This window comes from Notechis scutatus, chromosome 1 (genome assembly GCF_049901735.1).
Source record: "Notechis scutatus isolate UNSWTSFEM ecotype Mainland chromosome 1, rNotScu1.2, whole genome shotgun sequence".
Classification (NCBI taxonomy): domain Eukaryota; kingdom Metazoa; phylum Chordata; class Lepidosauria; order Squamata; family Elapidae; genus Notechis; species Notechis scutatus.
Genome location: NC_142009.1, coordinates 72,641,883 through 72,656,548, shown reverse-complemented (window position 1 = coordinate 72,656,548; position 14,666 = coordinate 72,641,883). Strand labels below are relative to the sequence as shown.

Genomic DNA, 14,666 nt, shown 5'->3' with positions numbered 1-14,666 from the left:
AATGAAACCCACATCTGGCCCGAGGTTCTGCCTCAATTTACCGTCTCAATAAGCAACTGAGTGGGAAGATCATTTAAAAGCAGTTTGTGCTGGATAAACTGATAAACTGGAATCTTTGTGAAAAAGGAGAGAGAGAACTCCGAGCCCCATGTTTCACTCCTTTTTATAGTTAACACAACAAAAAAAATGCAAGAGGAAATTTGATTGGACAGGCTAAAAGTAACCTCCCCTTTGCATAGGCAATCAATTACATGTAGTTGGTTGAACATTACGTATTTGCATCCCATTAAATCACATATATTCATTAAAATGAGGTCTGATGTCAGAAGAGGCGTAATTGTAAGGAAAAAGTTTGTTTGGAGTTCACAAAAGAGATAAACCAGACCCCAATTTGTAGTAACAACCTTTTTCTTATCGGGAGTTAGTCTCCAGCTTGTTTACCTGTTTAGGAATGTTAAAAGCTAATAAACTTGACCATCATTTTAAAAGAGAGAAAATATATCAAATTAAAATACAATGTAACTATGTTAGTTAACCAATTACAAAAGCCATGTCATTTGCCCCTCAGTGATGCATGGATTGCTAATTGCTTCCAAATTACAATCTAAAAAATGGCAGCCATAAGTGCTGTATGAACAAAAACAAAAAGCAACATTAAGCCATTTATTCCTTGTTCTTACTGCTATTATCCCCTTTGAAACCACCTTATAAATCATATTGCATGTTATTGATCTTCCAGTGGAGATCAAGATAATTGCTGGTTGTATAAAGTTGACCTGGGAATCAGCAGCTCCGTTATGCTTGTCAGTCCAACCTGCTGCCTGCTCTGCAATTTTTATAATAACAATTGTCAGTTGTTGAAGAGCGTGACACACCTTTGAAAAGAGTCGCTAGCAGCTAGCAGTTTAAAAGAAAAATAAATCTCCTTTAGAATGAGTCTTTGAAGTGGAACTAAAAATACAGTTTCTCACATTGCTGGCAGTGATAATAAGCTGATGTGAAATAGAAACAGAACTCTTAGATGCTTAAAATGTATGCATGCATGAAAGTTTGTTACCATAGTAAGTTATTCTACATATAAAGTCCCGGCTGCTTTTTCTCCTGCCTTTTGCATTCCCTCTACCGAACCATTTTTAAAATCTTGGATCTGTCTCACCATTTTTTCCAGCTCTATGCCAGCACTATTTGTAGTTTTCCACCTGTCACTGTGTGTACTATATCCTAAGTCTGTGTAGTGTTCCTAAAATTCTCATGTGTGAAGATATTGGGAGGAAGATGATTCATCAGTCCCTTTCTGTGTGAATGTTTTTTTAATCAATTAGGCTTAAATATGCTTGGAAATAACATGCAATTACTGTTTCAGGTAATGTGCTTAGGAATAGATGTGTTGATTTCATTGAAATAATTCATTTTCATATAATTTCAAGCAGAAATCATACTGTATATTTCCAAATATTTTTACGTGAGAACTCATATTTCATGTTAGCTAATTAACTATAACCCTATCAAGTTTCTTTTTAGTAGGTCTTTTTTTAAAAATAAATAAATCCCATATTTCCATTCAATAATTTATGTTAGTCTAGGGAATTCTTTGCCCAAAACTCTACAGAGTTTTCTTTTTTGTGTTATTCTGTGACATAGTTTTTTGGACAGGATTTCCATTTAGCTGGAATCTCCTAGGAAGGAAAAACTAAAGGTTAAAAGTTGGAGATTTAGAATACATGAAAGTATTTTCTTTACACAGCACCTAAGTCATTTAATGCACTCCCACAAGAATAAATGATACGAAATTAGAACAATTCATGGAGGATAAGGATGTTAGGGACAGGGGTGGGATTCTACTGGTACAGACTGGTTCTATAGAACCACTTGTTCCAATTCTGCACATTTTGGAGAACCAGCAAATTGTGCCACTGGCTGGCCCCTCCCCGACTGCCCCTCCCCTCCCTGCCCAGTCACTCCTTACCTGGCATGCACACCATCCACCTTGACTGCATTGTACCTTCACCTAATTTTTGGTAAGTTGCTATTTTTCCTTTTTCCCCCCCGATGATCAGCTATTCCAACTATCAGCTGTGCCGGGTGATTTAGATTAGCCAGAAAGGAGGAAATCATTGGATTTCTTGCTTTCTAGCTAATCTAAATTGCTATTGTACTGCTTTGTCTTTGCCCAGGAAACTTCCCAGAGGCCCAGTCAGGGGTGGTATTCAGAGGGTTGAGGGGGAGAAGAAGTGGTCTGAGAGCAGAGCTGAACCTTCTTTAGGACTGAAGCTTCTATTTTTCAGTGAAAAATCGAGCAGCAGATTGCAGAAAGGTAGATCTGTGAGTGAATCTGTGATTCTGTGAGAAACTGAATCTGCCTGCCTGCTTTGCCTGCTTTTGGGTAAAAATTGCTCTTTTTTATTAAAAAAAATCAATATTTTCATAAATATTTACAATATTTATATACAAGCCACACCCAGCCAGTCATGTGGCCACCATGCCATGCCCAGTCAGCAAGCCATGCCCACTCAGTCACATGACCACCAAGCCACACCCACAAATTAGGTCACGCCCACATAACCGGTTGTTAAGAAATTTGAATCCCACCCCTGGTTTGGGGACTCTTCCAGTTATGATATTTCTTTTCACATAGATAAGGATAGTCTTTGAATATTAACTGGCAGGTATTGCCAACAAATGAGTTCTGTTGGTTTTCTGTCCTCATTCACCCCTTACACTTGAGTCTGTTTGATACTGTGGAGCGGGGTTTAGAGCAGACTTTTATCCTGACCTAGTATGACTCCCAAATTCCTTCTTTTCCAAGTAATTGTAAACTCTTCTCAAAATAATTGAATGGCTGAACTGCTTTATCCCCCTCAGAGATGAGTGGGTCTCTTTGCCACTGGTTTATATTGTAGTCCATCTCAAGAAGTAGATTGACTGCTACTGCTGTAAATTTCCCACTTAGTCCCTGTGTAGGAGAGATGACAGATGATCTTTGTTTAGTGACTGCCTTGTTTAGTGACCTTTTATGAGTGATGAGCAATAAAAATAATGTTATGACCATTCCTCATATTAAGGACCATTGCAGGTGTATAAAGCAAAGGAAAGCTGCAGTAAATTCATAAGCATAGTCAAGGTTTCACTTAGCTGCTGCTTTGCCTAGCGAATTAGTTGCCAATCCCAATTGTAATTGTTGAAAAAGGGCCACCTGTGTGTGAAGTAGTTAACCACAGATACTCTGCAAGAGCTCAGATTTTGCATTCTGCAATAAGTTTTACACCTTTACTCAAGCCCTAGATTGCTCCTATAAATTGTTGGACTGTGCACATCACTGGGGTTTAAGGAAGAAAGACTGCAGTGGTAACTATTACTTACTATCTCCATGTATTTAAATGTACTATGTATTTATGCATTTGCCTCTTGGCAGAGCAATTTACACGTTTCAATTGTATATTTGGATTAAGGGGAAAAAAGCAAAGCAAAGAGATTTTCATTGTCACATCTGTGAAGAAATGGAAAATTTTACTGTTTGCTGTTGCTAAAGCACTTGATTAGATTAAATTAGGAGTGTGTATCTAAAAGGGCACTCAGCTTTTCCTGGGCATGGTGAACTTAAATCAGAATTAACTATAGAATTGGTACCATATGGGAAAAGGAGAGAGAAATTGTGTGGCATCGCAAAATCTCTCACCATCTGCAAATTACAGTTTTCTTTTGGCAAATTGACATCATTCTTGTTGAAGTTAAGAATTCAATTTTTGTAACATGAAAATGAAACTATTTTGAACTGTTTTGCAGAGTATTACCCACTTTCCTCTACTTGTCTTATGTATGCCCTTGTCTTCAGGTAATTTATGATTACTCTGTTGAATTACATTACTGTTCTGTTTGGTAATGTAATGTACTGTATGTTACTGTTCCTTTTTACTTCCCTAGGAGTTGATGTCTTTCCATTTTGTAAAAGTGGAGTTAAAATAGTTTTCCAAATCAAATCGAATTTATGATATTGGATCATCAAAACTTTTATAGCAGAGTTGGACAATTGTAATGGTTCTTTACATGAACTTCAATTCTTAGCAGCTTGAGAGAACGAAAATGATGGACTAAATCAAGGATAGACAACAAGCAGTCTTCAGAATGAATGAATGGGAATGAAATCATTAAACCAATAAAATGATCTAAAGGATAGAATAATCTTATAGAAAAAGTAAATAATATTCAGTTTTTATTTGCTGATTCAGATTAATTCAGCTTTCTTATAGAGAGCTAGTAAAGTAAAGTGGTTAAAAGTTTTAGACTAAAACTGGGGATACTAAAATTCAAATTTGTCCTTAGCTATAGAAATTCACTGAGTAACTTTGAGCCAGTCACTCTCTCTTGGCCCTAGGAAGAAGGAATGGCAACCACTTCTGAAAATCCTTGCTAAGAAAACCAAAAAGACTTGTCTAGGCAGTCCCTGAGAATCGGTCATGGTTGAATGGAAGAAAAAATGGTTTTGTTATCCATTCTTGGCAAAAAAAACAAAAACCCACCAAACTGCAGTATTATTGGAAAAGGGAATAAGATAGCTTTACAAAATAAGATTGATGCAATTTTGTTAAACTGGAATGACATGGCACACTTTATCGTAGAATATTATATATCTATTTTTCTGAGGTAGGAAAAGAGGCTCGCCTGGAACGAAAGGATGAAAGTAAAGATGAAAGTCATTTATTATTAGAGTGCATTTAGCTATTTAGAATTATTTTAATCATATTGTTCTTCATTGCTTTTCCATCTATATGCATGTTTATATGCACATATTTCTAGTTGCAGGAGAAGATAATATTTCAGTAAACCTATGATGGGCTATGTTCTGTAACAAATTTGAAGAGGGGTTGGAGTCAGAGCTCCTGAGAGTAACAAATGCCTTCCTTGTAGGATATTCTGCTTCTGTCTGCAAACCCAATGTCCTTTCCCCCCAGATTAGGTAGAAAATTCAGAGTTCTTCTGAAGGGGAAACTTCAAAATGTCCAGGCAGAGAGGGGAAGGGGGTGGATATGTCCCAAACGAGGCAGAGCAGGGTCAGGTGACAAGGCGAGGGGATAAAAAGCAGAAGCCGTGCCCAGCAGCTGCCTTCAGCCAGAGCCCGGCTTATAGCCAGCAGCAGCAGTCCAGGGGCAGGAAAGCTGAGCAAGAAAGTGAAGGCTAGCTCCCTCTTGTCAGTATTTTTTGTCTCTTCTTCTATCTTCCCTTCCTGTACAGGGCCAAGTAAAGCGGGGTGGGGGGAAACCTTCCGTTGTTGGACCTCTTCGCAAGATTAATTTCCTTTACAAGAAATATTACTATCCCCATCGTAACAATAATCTTGAGAAGATCCTTCATAAGTTAACAGTAACCATCTACAGCGGTGAAAAAGGACCTGATCCTTGAAGCAAGATGACCACTCAGATCAATTCCAGCCTACACTACAGCTACGAATATGAAGAGGATGAATACATGAACCAAGAGGACGAATGGGACAGGGACCTGCTCCTGGACCCAGCATGGGAGAAGCAGCAAAGGAAGGTCAGAAAAGCCCAGCCAAAGAAAACAATCTCCAATTGAATGTGTATTTGTGCTGCTCATCATGTCACTCTCTAGAATGCTCACTTGTTGAAAACTTGGAGGGGGTGGGTGAAAAATGGAGGAGGAGCAGTGAAAGATAGGAAGATGGTTTTAGATTTTGGCGTTGTATTATCATTTGAAGCACTGGTAGTGTCTCAACTATGCATTTTGAGTTGTGTTACTTTCTTTATTTGTTAGAATTAGATTTCTGCCAAGAGCCAAAGGCAGAATATATGGTACGCCTTCTCCAAATTTCCCCAAAGAATAGAATAAAGTAGTTTACATGTAGAGACAGATGACCCACTCACCCAGTAAGTTTCCACACTAATAGTGAACTAGAATTTGTGTGTCTCTATTCCAATACCTTACCCAACTCATCATACTGGTGGTTCCCAGTTTATTCGTGTGCATGCATGTGTTTGTCTTTAAGTAAGTACAATTTTATAGGAAACATAGGTACTTCTTTATAGATTGAGGATGTTCAAGGTAAAACACAAACCAACCCCATATAGGTAGTTAATATATTGTGCTTGTCTCTTCTAACACGGTCCTGCATACCGTTTCTGGCTCTTTGTTGCTGCTTGGGCACAAAGGAAGACCCTTATGAACTTGATCCTGGAAATGCCTTCTGAAATGCAGTTGACAGATAAGAGTAAATATGGAAGAAAGCCTTTGCTTTTCTAAATTTCATCAGAAGCTCACTAAGTCCTCATTGTTGATGCTCAGAACTTGGGCTTCGAACTGTATGCTTCACTGCGTACATGGCAAGAGTCCAATCAGGAATAGTTTGGGATTTTATTCCATGTTTAGCTTCAGTCCTTCAACTAAGGTTATTCAGCAAATTTATAAAGTTCTGTGAATTGGTCCAGTGATTAGGAATAAATGAAGCATCGTCTTTTCTTGGTCAAAGGTTATATAATATTTTTGCTACCTTTAGAACTTCTTTTGAATAATGGTGTCTTTTATTTTACTGTATGTTCAATGCAGGTAGATCAAAAGATTATAGCAATAATAGAATTATTTCAACTCTCCTAATCACATCATGTTTTTTTTTCTTTGTCCTCTGATTTAAGAGGGCCAGATAGTACTCCAAGCTCAACATGGTGCATATTTATAGAGGGAGATTTAATCAAATATACAGCTTGGAGTCAAACTACACAGTACATTCAATGCTTAATGGATTCTCCTTTTTTCAAAACAGCAGCCACAGAGACAATCCCAGCTCTGTTAAAGATGTAAAGGGAAACAGTGTCAGTCCTTTTCTTTATTGCTCTCTTCGTGATAATGAACAGCTTTCTACCTAATACGAATAAAAGTTGAGAGTGTTATTGGGATCATAACACTAAAGGAAAAAGTTATGCTGCCCTGTTTACATATTACAGCCCTGATCATACTATCTGCAGCTGCTGTCTTTGAAACATAGCATGATGTTGTTTGGGATAATGATTTGGGCATTGTGCTCTAGCAACAGCTTGCAAAATGACACAAATACATTGAACTCAGTTTTATTCTTACTTTATGAAGAAGGCTAAACTGAGTCTGAGTGTTTGGCCCAAGGTTATCTTTGAACTTTATAACTGAGGGCAGGCTGAACCACAGATTTTCCAGGTCTAGTTATCCATTGTAAAGCTGTATTGTGCTTGGTTAGAATCCTCCATACACTTTCCCAAATATAGTCCATTAAAGTTAACAAAAAAGCTATGAAAAAGGCTGTGTTCACACATTGCATTAAGTCAACATGAGTATTGACTTTCATGATTCCCATAATATGCTAAGATAGTAAGCTTATTCAACTGATACATGAATTGTCAGTTTAGCATGATAGACCAGTAGAAGTTGTTCAAAGGAGAACAAATCATGACTTTTGGGGGAGTATGTAAATCTAGCCATTTTCTGAACTTTTTCACAGCATTTTGAGTCAGTTGGCAAGTTCAAGTCTCACCGGCTCAAAGTTGACTCAGTCTTCCATCCCTCCAAAGTCGGTAAAATGAGGACCTAGACTGTTGGGGGCAATATGCTGACTCTGTAAACCACTTAGAGAGGGCTGTAAAGGATTGTGAAACGATATATAAGTTTAAGTGCTATTGCTATTTTCTTTAGCAATTATTGTGGAAAAGAGCAGATTTTTTTTTTTTCAATTGAGGCTTTAAATGGTATGATTTTTAGTGGCATAACTGGCTTTATTTAGAATCCTTTAATTTTTTTTCTTAAAAACTCACAAAAATGGAACAATCTTAATGAATGCTACCAAAGAATTACCATAGCATAACAGATGCTACAGTACAGAATATATCCAATTTACATTTATAATAATAATAAAGTTTTACAAGAATGTGTCATTTTTGTTTTTGTTATTTAGTCCCAATTAGACAAAATGTTTGAAATCCCTAATATTTCAGGATGTAAGTGGTAAAAAGAAATAATCTCTAAAACATTGATCCACTGCACTCCAGCTCTTTCAGTGGGATCCCCGCCCCCTCTCCTTCAAGAAACTCATTTGATTTGGGTGGCTGGTGGATTGCAATCTTCATAGCTTTGCATTGTCCTCAGTCTTTAAGAAAGGGAAAAGGTTAACTGGATGCATATATCTATAAATAACACCTGAGGGAAGGCAATCTCTTTTCTTGGCATGAGAAAAGTTGGTTGTTTGGATTTCAGGAAGCAACATGCTCTCCCAGTAGGACTGGTGGATTTGCAAATTCTGAGGGTGGCAGGCTTTTTTCTCCATGATGTTAAAAATAAGCCCCCAAAGTACATTCCTGAAGTCCATATATACAATGATTTGCATGGTTGCTGAGCTTTGTTCAAACCAGTAATCTAATATTGAACAGCCAAACAAGCCCAGCAGTTGGCTAGCATATATGTACTATGAGACAATCTTGGAACAGGACAAAAATAAATGCCATTGTTTCTATTGTGGGCTGCCCTCTGCAGACTTGCCATTTCAGGATATGCCTGGTATGAGAACTGTCAACAGTTGTTGGTAAGACATGATGACATCCTTAGGATTACAATGGCCATGACACCTAATTATAACTCCAGCTCATATTGTAGCATAGGGTTCTTGCAATCATTCAAACTCCTTCATGTGGAATCCTTTGTTCCATAGATTTCCATAAATGTGGGTGTTATATAAGAGAACTCTATTGGTCTATATATCATGTGTTTAATCTTAAACAGGGGGGGCAATTCTGGGGAACCATCATTTTATTCAGTGCAAGAAGATGAGTTATGAAGAGCTGAAAAAGGACAAATCTATTTTTTTTAATGTGCATGCTGATTAAAAACTAACGCTGACTATAAAACTAAGTATGTTTAAGCCAATTCAAGCGGTGCTTTAAGTCTGCAATCATCAACACACACAGAGAGGTAAAGAGACATACCTCTTTTAAACTATGCATACTTTTTGTTGGATTCTGGTTCTTGTTTCTTGTTGACTCAGTGAACCCCTTGAAATCTCTTTTATGTGGGGAATAACCATGGGATAAGCAGAGGGTCCAGAAGGGCCCCACACAGTCAGGCTATAGTCTAATTACCATTGAAAAATGTGGTCTTCCTTTGTGACAGCATGCACTCTGGACATTATGTAAAGCAAGCACACACACACACACACACACACACACACACACATACAGGTCTCTGTGTTATGAAGAGGTGTTAGGAAGCTGCACCATGGGATAGAATTAAAATTAAAATGGTGGACATTGTCTGTATGTGATGATATTCTGAGATATACTTGGGAAGGTTACAGGTTCATTTGGGTGCTCCATTGGGCTTCTGGTTTTCCTTGAAAATGTTTTGCTGGAATAAGTGTTAGAACTTGAAAAGTCAGTGAGGGAATTTACAAGGAATGACAAGGAATTCTGGATGACACAAGTTAATGTAATATAAATTGCAATCCCGTGCTTATTTATTTGGGAGTATGAACTGTAGAGTCTAATGGAACTAACTGCTGAGATGATATTTTTAGAGCTGGGCAGTTAACAGAACTAAAGTGCTATGTCCTCACAAAAAAAGTGTACCTTCATCTTCTGCACAGAGTAATCTGCCTTTCCATTTGGGCATCTCTATTTAAAATCCCTCACAGCTTGTTCTACAAAAATAGCCCACAATGGCAAGAAGAGAAAAGGGACATGCAGAATGCTGCCACAGACTATACAGCAAATACAACATTAATTATACCCGTTGATTCAATGAATGTAAGAGGCATCTTACGTATGAAACAATGCAGTGAGCTTTGTTACAATAGCATAAAAATATTGCAAGAAAACACATATTCTTACATCTCAATCTCTAGTAGATATTTTCTGTTGCTCCATATTGAGACTTCTAAGGGGAAATCAAATATAAATCTGAATATGCTGTCAGATTCATATTTCAGATCTATAACGCGTATTGGGGACTCCATAGGCAGGTAAGACCCAGAATTACATTGTTATAGCTTGATTTTGCTTTAATGCAGGACACAAGAAGGGACCTGCCTCCATTTATGAAGATTTTTGTGAGGGCTAATCCTTCACTGAGGGCATAACCACTTTATCAGGTCCTGTTGTAGGCATAATAGCTTCCTTCAAAAATCCTTGGTTATCCTAGTCTGGATATGAATGGTTAGACTTGGCACAGTGCCTGTTTCTTATACTGAAGAAAGCATTAGTGCTGGAGGCAGAGATGTTGGGCACAACACTAATGCTGAGGAAAGGATTAATAACCCAGCCCACACAGAGTGGGTAAATGAATATAAAAAGATTTGTTTATCAGGATGAGGGTTACTGACCTGTTAAACACACAAGGAAGGCCAGATGGAAGTGGTGACAGTTGGCATTTACTGTCACCAACTGCCAGAAGAGATTGATTCTTTTCTGAGAAAAATATCTAATGAATTTGTAGATAACTTCATTTGTTCTGTACAGGCTGGTTGTTGTTCCCTATAGCTTTGGGCTTCAGCTTCACCAGTGTGTCTGACAGTTTTGATTACTTCGGTTCTTCTCTTATTGTGTATTCTCATTTTGGGTCTGGATTTGTTCTGGAATGTCTAATTCTCTTAGACATTTGGTCCAGACTGTATCAGTCATTGAATAAATAAATTAATATTCCTCAATGAGGGTTAGGCAGGGGTGGGTTTCTATGGGTTCTGTCCACCTCTGTAGAACTGGTAGCTCTGAAGAGCAGCAGACATAGAACCAGTTCTATGTCTGCTGATGTTTTTGCCTACCCGCCCACCCGGGCTCTTACCTGACCTTTATTTCCTGATTTTTCAACTTCAGCTGCCGAACAAGGCACAGCTGCAGTTAAAAAAGCAGGAAAAGAGGGCTGTTTCAAAGGCTGCTTCTCTGCACGCAGCGTGCTGATGATGATTTACAGGCACGCGCTCGCAGCGGTGCAGGGAAGCACATCATAAATCACCAAACCTCGTAAATCACCGAACCTATAGTTAACCCTGTCATATCTCACCCCTGAGGTTAGGGTTAAGGCTTTAAAAAGTTGCATGTACTATATATATATATATTTAATATCTAATTGCAGCCCCATCACATTTTGACCTTCTGGTAGACAGACCTGATCTCAAAAAATGCTTCTTGCTCTGCATCATAGGCAGTGACTGGCAGTGAACAAACATTTTGAAGATGAAATGGGGCCAAGCTATTTTCTAAAGCACCTGTAGGCCAGACAAGGAATAATGAATGGAAACTAAACGATTTAACCTGGAAATAAGGAAAAACTTTCTGACAGTGAGAACAATTAACCAATGGAACAGCTTGCCCTCGGAAGTTGTGGGAGCTCCATCACTTGAGACTTTCAAGGAGAGATTGGACTGCCATTTGTCAGAAATGGTGTAGAGTCTCCCGCTTGGGCGGCGGGTTGGACTAGATGACCTACAAGGTCCCTTCCAACTCTGATTATCTGTTATCTGTTAAATTGCTAGGAAAATTATTTTGAAATACAGTAGGACTTAGGTGATGTGCAGCCTCTCCAGCTGCCTTAACTAGCTGTCCAAAATTCAGTTGAGATAGAAAGTAATGTTTTAGTAATTGAGTGCAGTGGTAAGGTTTGCTTTTTATCATTGCAGAATATATAACATAAAAGAAGAAAATGAGAAATCCATGTTCCTTTTTGCTGGCATTAATAACTGTGAAATTGCTTCTCTAAAACTTATATTGTAGCAATATGTGCATGAAAAAAACAGAAGCAGAGGTCATGCTGCATAGCAAGAGAAATATGCTGGTAGCTGGCACATCATGAAGTAGCCTATGTTAATTAAAAGTGTTATTCAGGTGCTGTGTCTCAAGAGAAATGCATTAGGGAACCACAGATCCAAATGTAGTTTTGCTAGAGGTTCTTACAAGGGCTAATATGTGAAGCTCTTCTGTATTAATGCTGTCAACCTTCAGTTCTAAAGATGATTTTTCTTTGCTGTTCTGTGTAGGCTTCTAAATGCCATATAAGAAAAATCCGTTGTTCTACTGTAGTGGCAGAAGCTATATACATTTCAGTCATAGTTGCCATGTGCACTTCAACAAATCCATTTATTTGTATAATTAAAATGAGAGGCTGCTTGGAACCTTAAAGAAAGTAAAAAGAACAAAAACATATATATTAAAAAAAGCAATAGCCATAAGTAACATACCCCAACATAATAATAATAATAAAAAACTCAACACCACTTTATCCCTAGGCCTAGGAAAACAGCCAGGTTTTCAAAGGTCTTTGGAATATAATCAAGATGAGAGCTATATAGGTCTCTGAGGGGAGGATACTGTTCCATAGGGCAGGTGCTGGGACAAAGAAGGTTGACCCTTTTTTGATATAACTGTGCCTGATCTTACTGGATGGGAAGAAACTAGCCGAGATAGGAAGTCCAACAAATAACCAGGCTCTATGCCATGAAGGGCTTTATAGCTGGCCAGCTTTAATTCCCCGCTCCCCATCCGTTCATGAGGATGGTCTCTGCTATTATGCCTTAGACCAGGGGTGTCAAACTCGCATTGTCACGGCGTTGTCATGTGACGTATCATGACTTTCCCCCCCTTCACTAAACCAGGCGTGGGCATGGCCAGCACATGATGCCTCCGGCCCCTGGGCCGCAAGTTTGACCGCCCTGCCTTAGTCTATTTAACAGAATAACAGAGTTGGGCAGGACTTGGAGGTCTTCTAGTCCAGCCTCCTGCTCAGGCAGGAAACCCTATACCAGTGGTGGCTAACCTTTTTCGGCTCCCATGCGTGCCAGCACCCAGAAGACAATGCGTGTTGCCCCTCCCACGCCCCCTGTGCATGCGCGTGACCCCCTCACACACCGCACAACTGCACATGCGCACACGATTCCCCCTCACGCACTGCACATGTGTGATTCCCCCTCACATGCTGCACGTCTGCGCATGCATATGCAATTCCCCCTCATGCGCTGCACGTCTGCGCATGTGCATGCATCTCTCGCACACATGCCCTCCGCCCCCTGCGCATGTGTGCCAGATACCCAACAATCAACTGTCGGGCGGTGGCACGCATACGCATGCACAGTGGGGCTCTTCCGGGCGACCTCTCACGTGCCGGGGGAAATGGCTCTGTGTGCCACTTCTGGCACGTGGGGCATGGGTTCGCCAACACGGCCCTATACCATTTCAGAGACATGGTTGTTCAATCTCTTCTTTAAAATCTCCAGTGCCTCGAATACCCACAATTTCTGGAAGCAAGTCATTCCACTGATTAATTGTTCTAACTGTCAGGGAATATCTCCTTCGTTCTAGGTCAGTTCTCACCTTGATTAATTTCCATCCATTGCTTCTTAACCTGCCTTCAGGTGCTTTGGAGAATAGATTGACTCCCTCTTCTTTGTGGCAGCCCTTTGATATTGGAATACTGCTATCATGGCACCTCTAGTCCTTTTTCCCCACTAAATTAGACATACCCAATTCCTGCAACTATTCTTCATATGTTTTAGCCTCCAGTCCCTAATCATCTTGTTGCTTAGGGGACTGAAGGCTAAAAACATTTGAAGAACAGTTGCAGGAATTGGGTATGTCTACTTTAATGAAAAGAAATAAAGGCGACATCTTCATTAGATGTGGCAATGAACACTCAGAGTCTCACACATTTGAATATTCTTCCGAAGAAATCTGTCTAGCTAAATTTCCTGGGGCTAAGCAAGTTAATTTTCTAGATATATCAGCTTTTATGCATAGCTTCCCTTCAGTAGCAGCTGCATATATCTGATTCTTCTTTACAGAATTCCAGTTGTGCTGGTTTCAGAATGCTAGGAATGTACAGGATATTCTATTAATAGTTTACAAGCGTGGTCCTGAGTCTAGCTAAAATTCCAGTGTTTCATAGTAAGACCTTTGCAGTGAAGGTTGTTTGTTCACTGTTCCTAGCAGTTCAGAAGTAGTATTTCTAATCAGGATTTTTATAGGAGCAGAGTACAATTCTCTCCTTTTTTTTATTTTTTAGCAAGCATTGCTTCTCTATTGCCATTGTGGTAAACAACAGTGTTCTCTTCTCTGCCATTCAGTTGCAGCTTGATCTGTTGGATGGTGGAAATTCTTTAGATTGCAGAGGGAAGAGAAGCAAAAGTTCTGGAATAGTAATGAGAATGAAAGTGTGCAATTTCCTACGTGAGAAATCCTACTTATGAGAAGGTTCCTATCTCAAAAGAGGCTATGCAGCCAATAATCTATCCTGGAGATTCTTCACTGTTTGCCACCTGTGATCATACTGGGCAACCATAGAGTTCTACCTAAGGAAATACTGACGAATTTCTCTTGAGAGAAAAAGCATCTGACCAAATGCCCAATTTTCTTATAAATTGGAATATAAGTGATATATGTATTGGGAAAAGCATGGATAGAGATGCACCCATGAGAGAAAAGGACTCTGCATTTCCCCGGATCAAATTGATGCATAAGTAAAAGTAAATTAAGTAGCTATTTGTAGCCATCTTAAAAATGTATGACACCGTGACGTGTGTCTTAAATCAGCATAGTCAGAACATTACAGGGGGTCAAAAATGTCATTTGTTACCCCTATAAGAGTGAGGTGCTCATCTGTAAAAAAAAGAAGTTTTTCCCCCCTCTTTGATGAAGTCTCTACACTTAATAAATTCC

At 39.1% G+C, this 14,666-nt stretch overlaps 1 protein-coding gene across 1 annotated transcript in view; it reads left to right on the top strand.

The window, feature by feature from the left end:
- Positions 1-5,148: 5,148 nt before the first annotated feature.
- ACTN2 (actinin alpha 2) overlaps positions 5,149-14,666 on the top strand; it is a 64,260-nt gene continuing 54,742 nt past the window's right edge. The window contains exon 1 of the mRNA XM_026669413.2: positions 5,149-5,532. Within this exon, the coding sequence (XP_026525198.1) occupies positions 5,404-5,532 (129 nt within the window). The 5' untranslated portion in view covers positions 5,149-5,403. The remainder of the gene's footprint in view (positions 5,533-14,666) is intronic.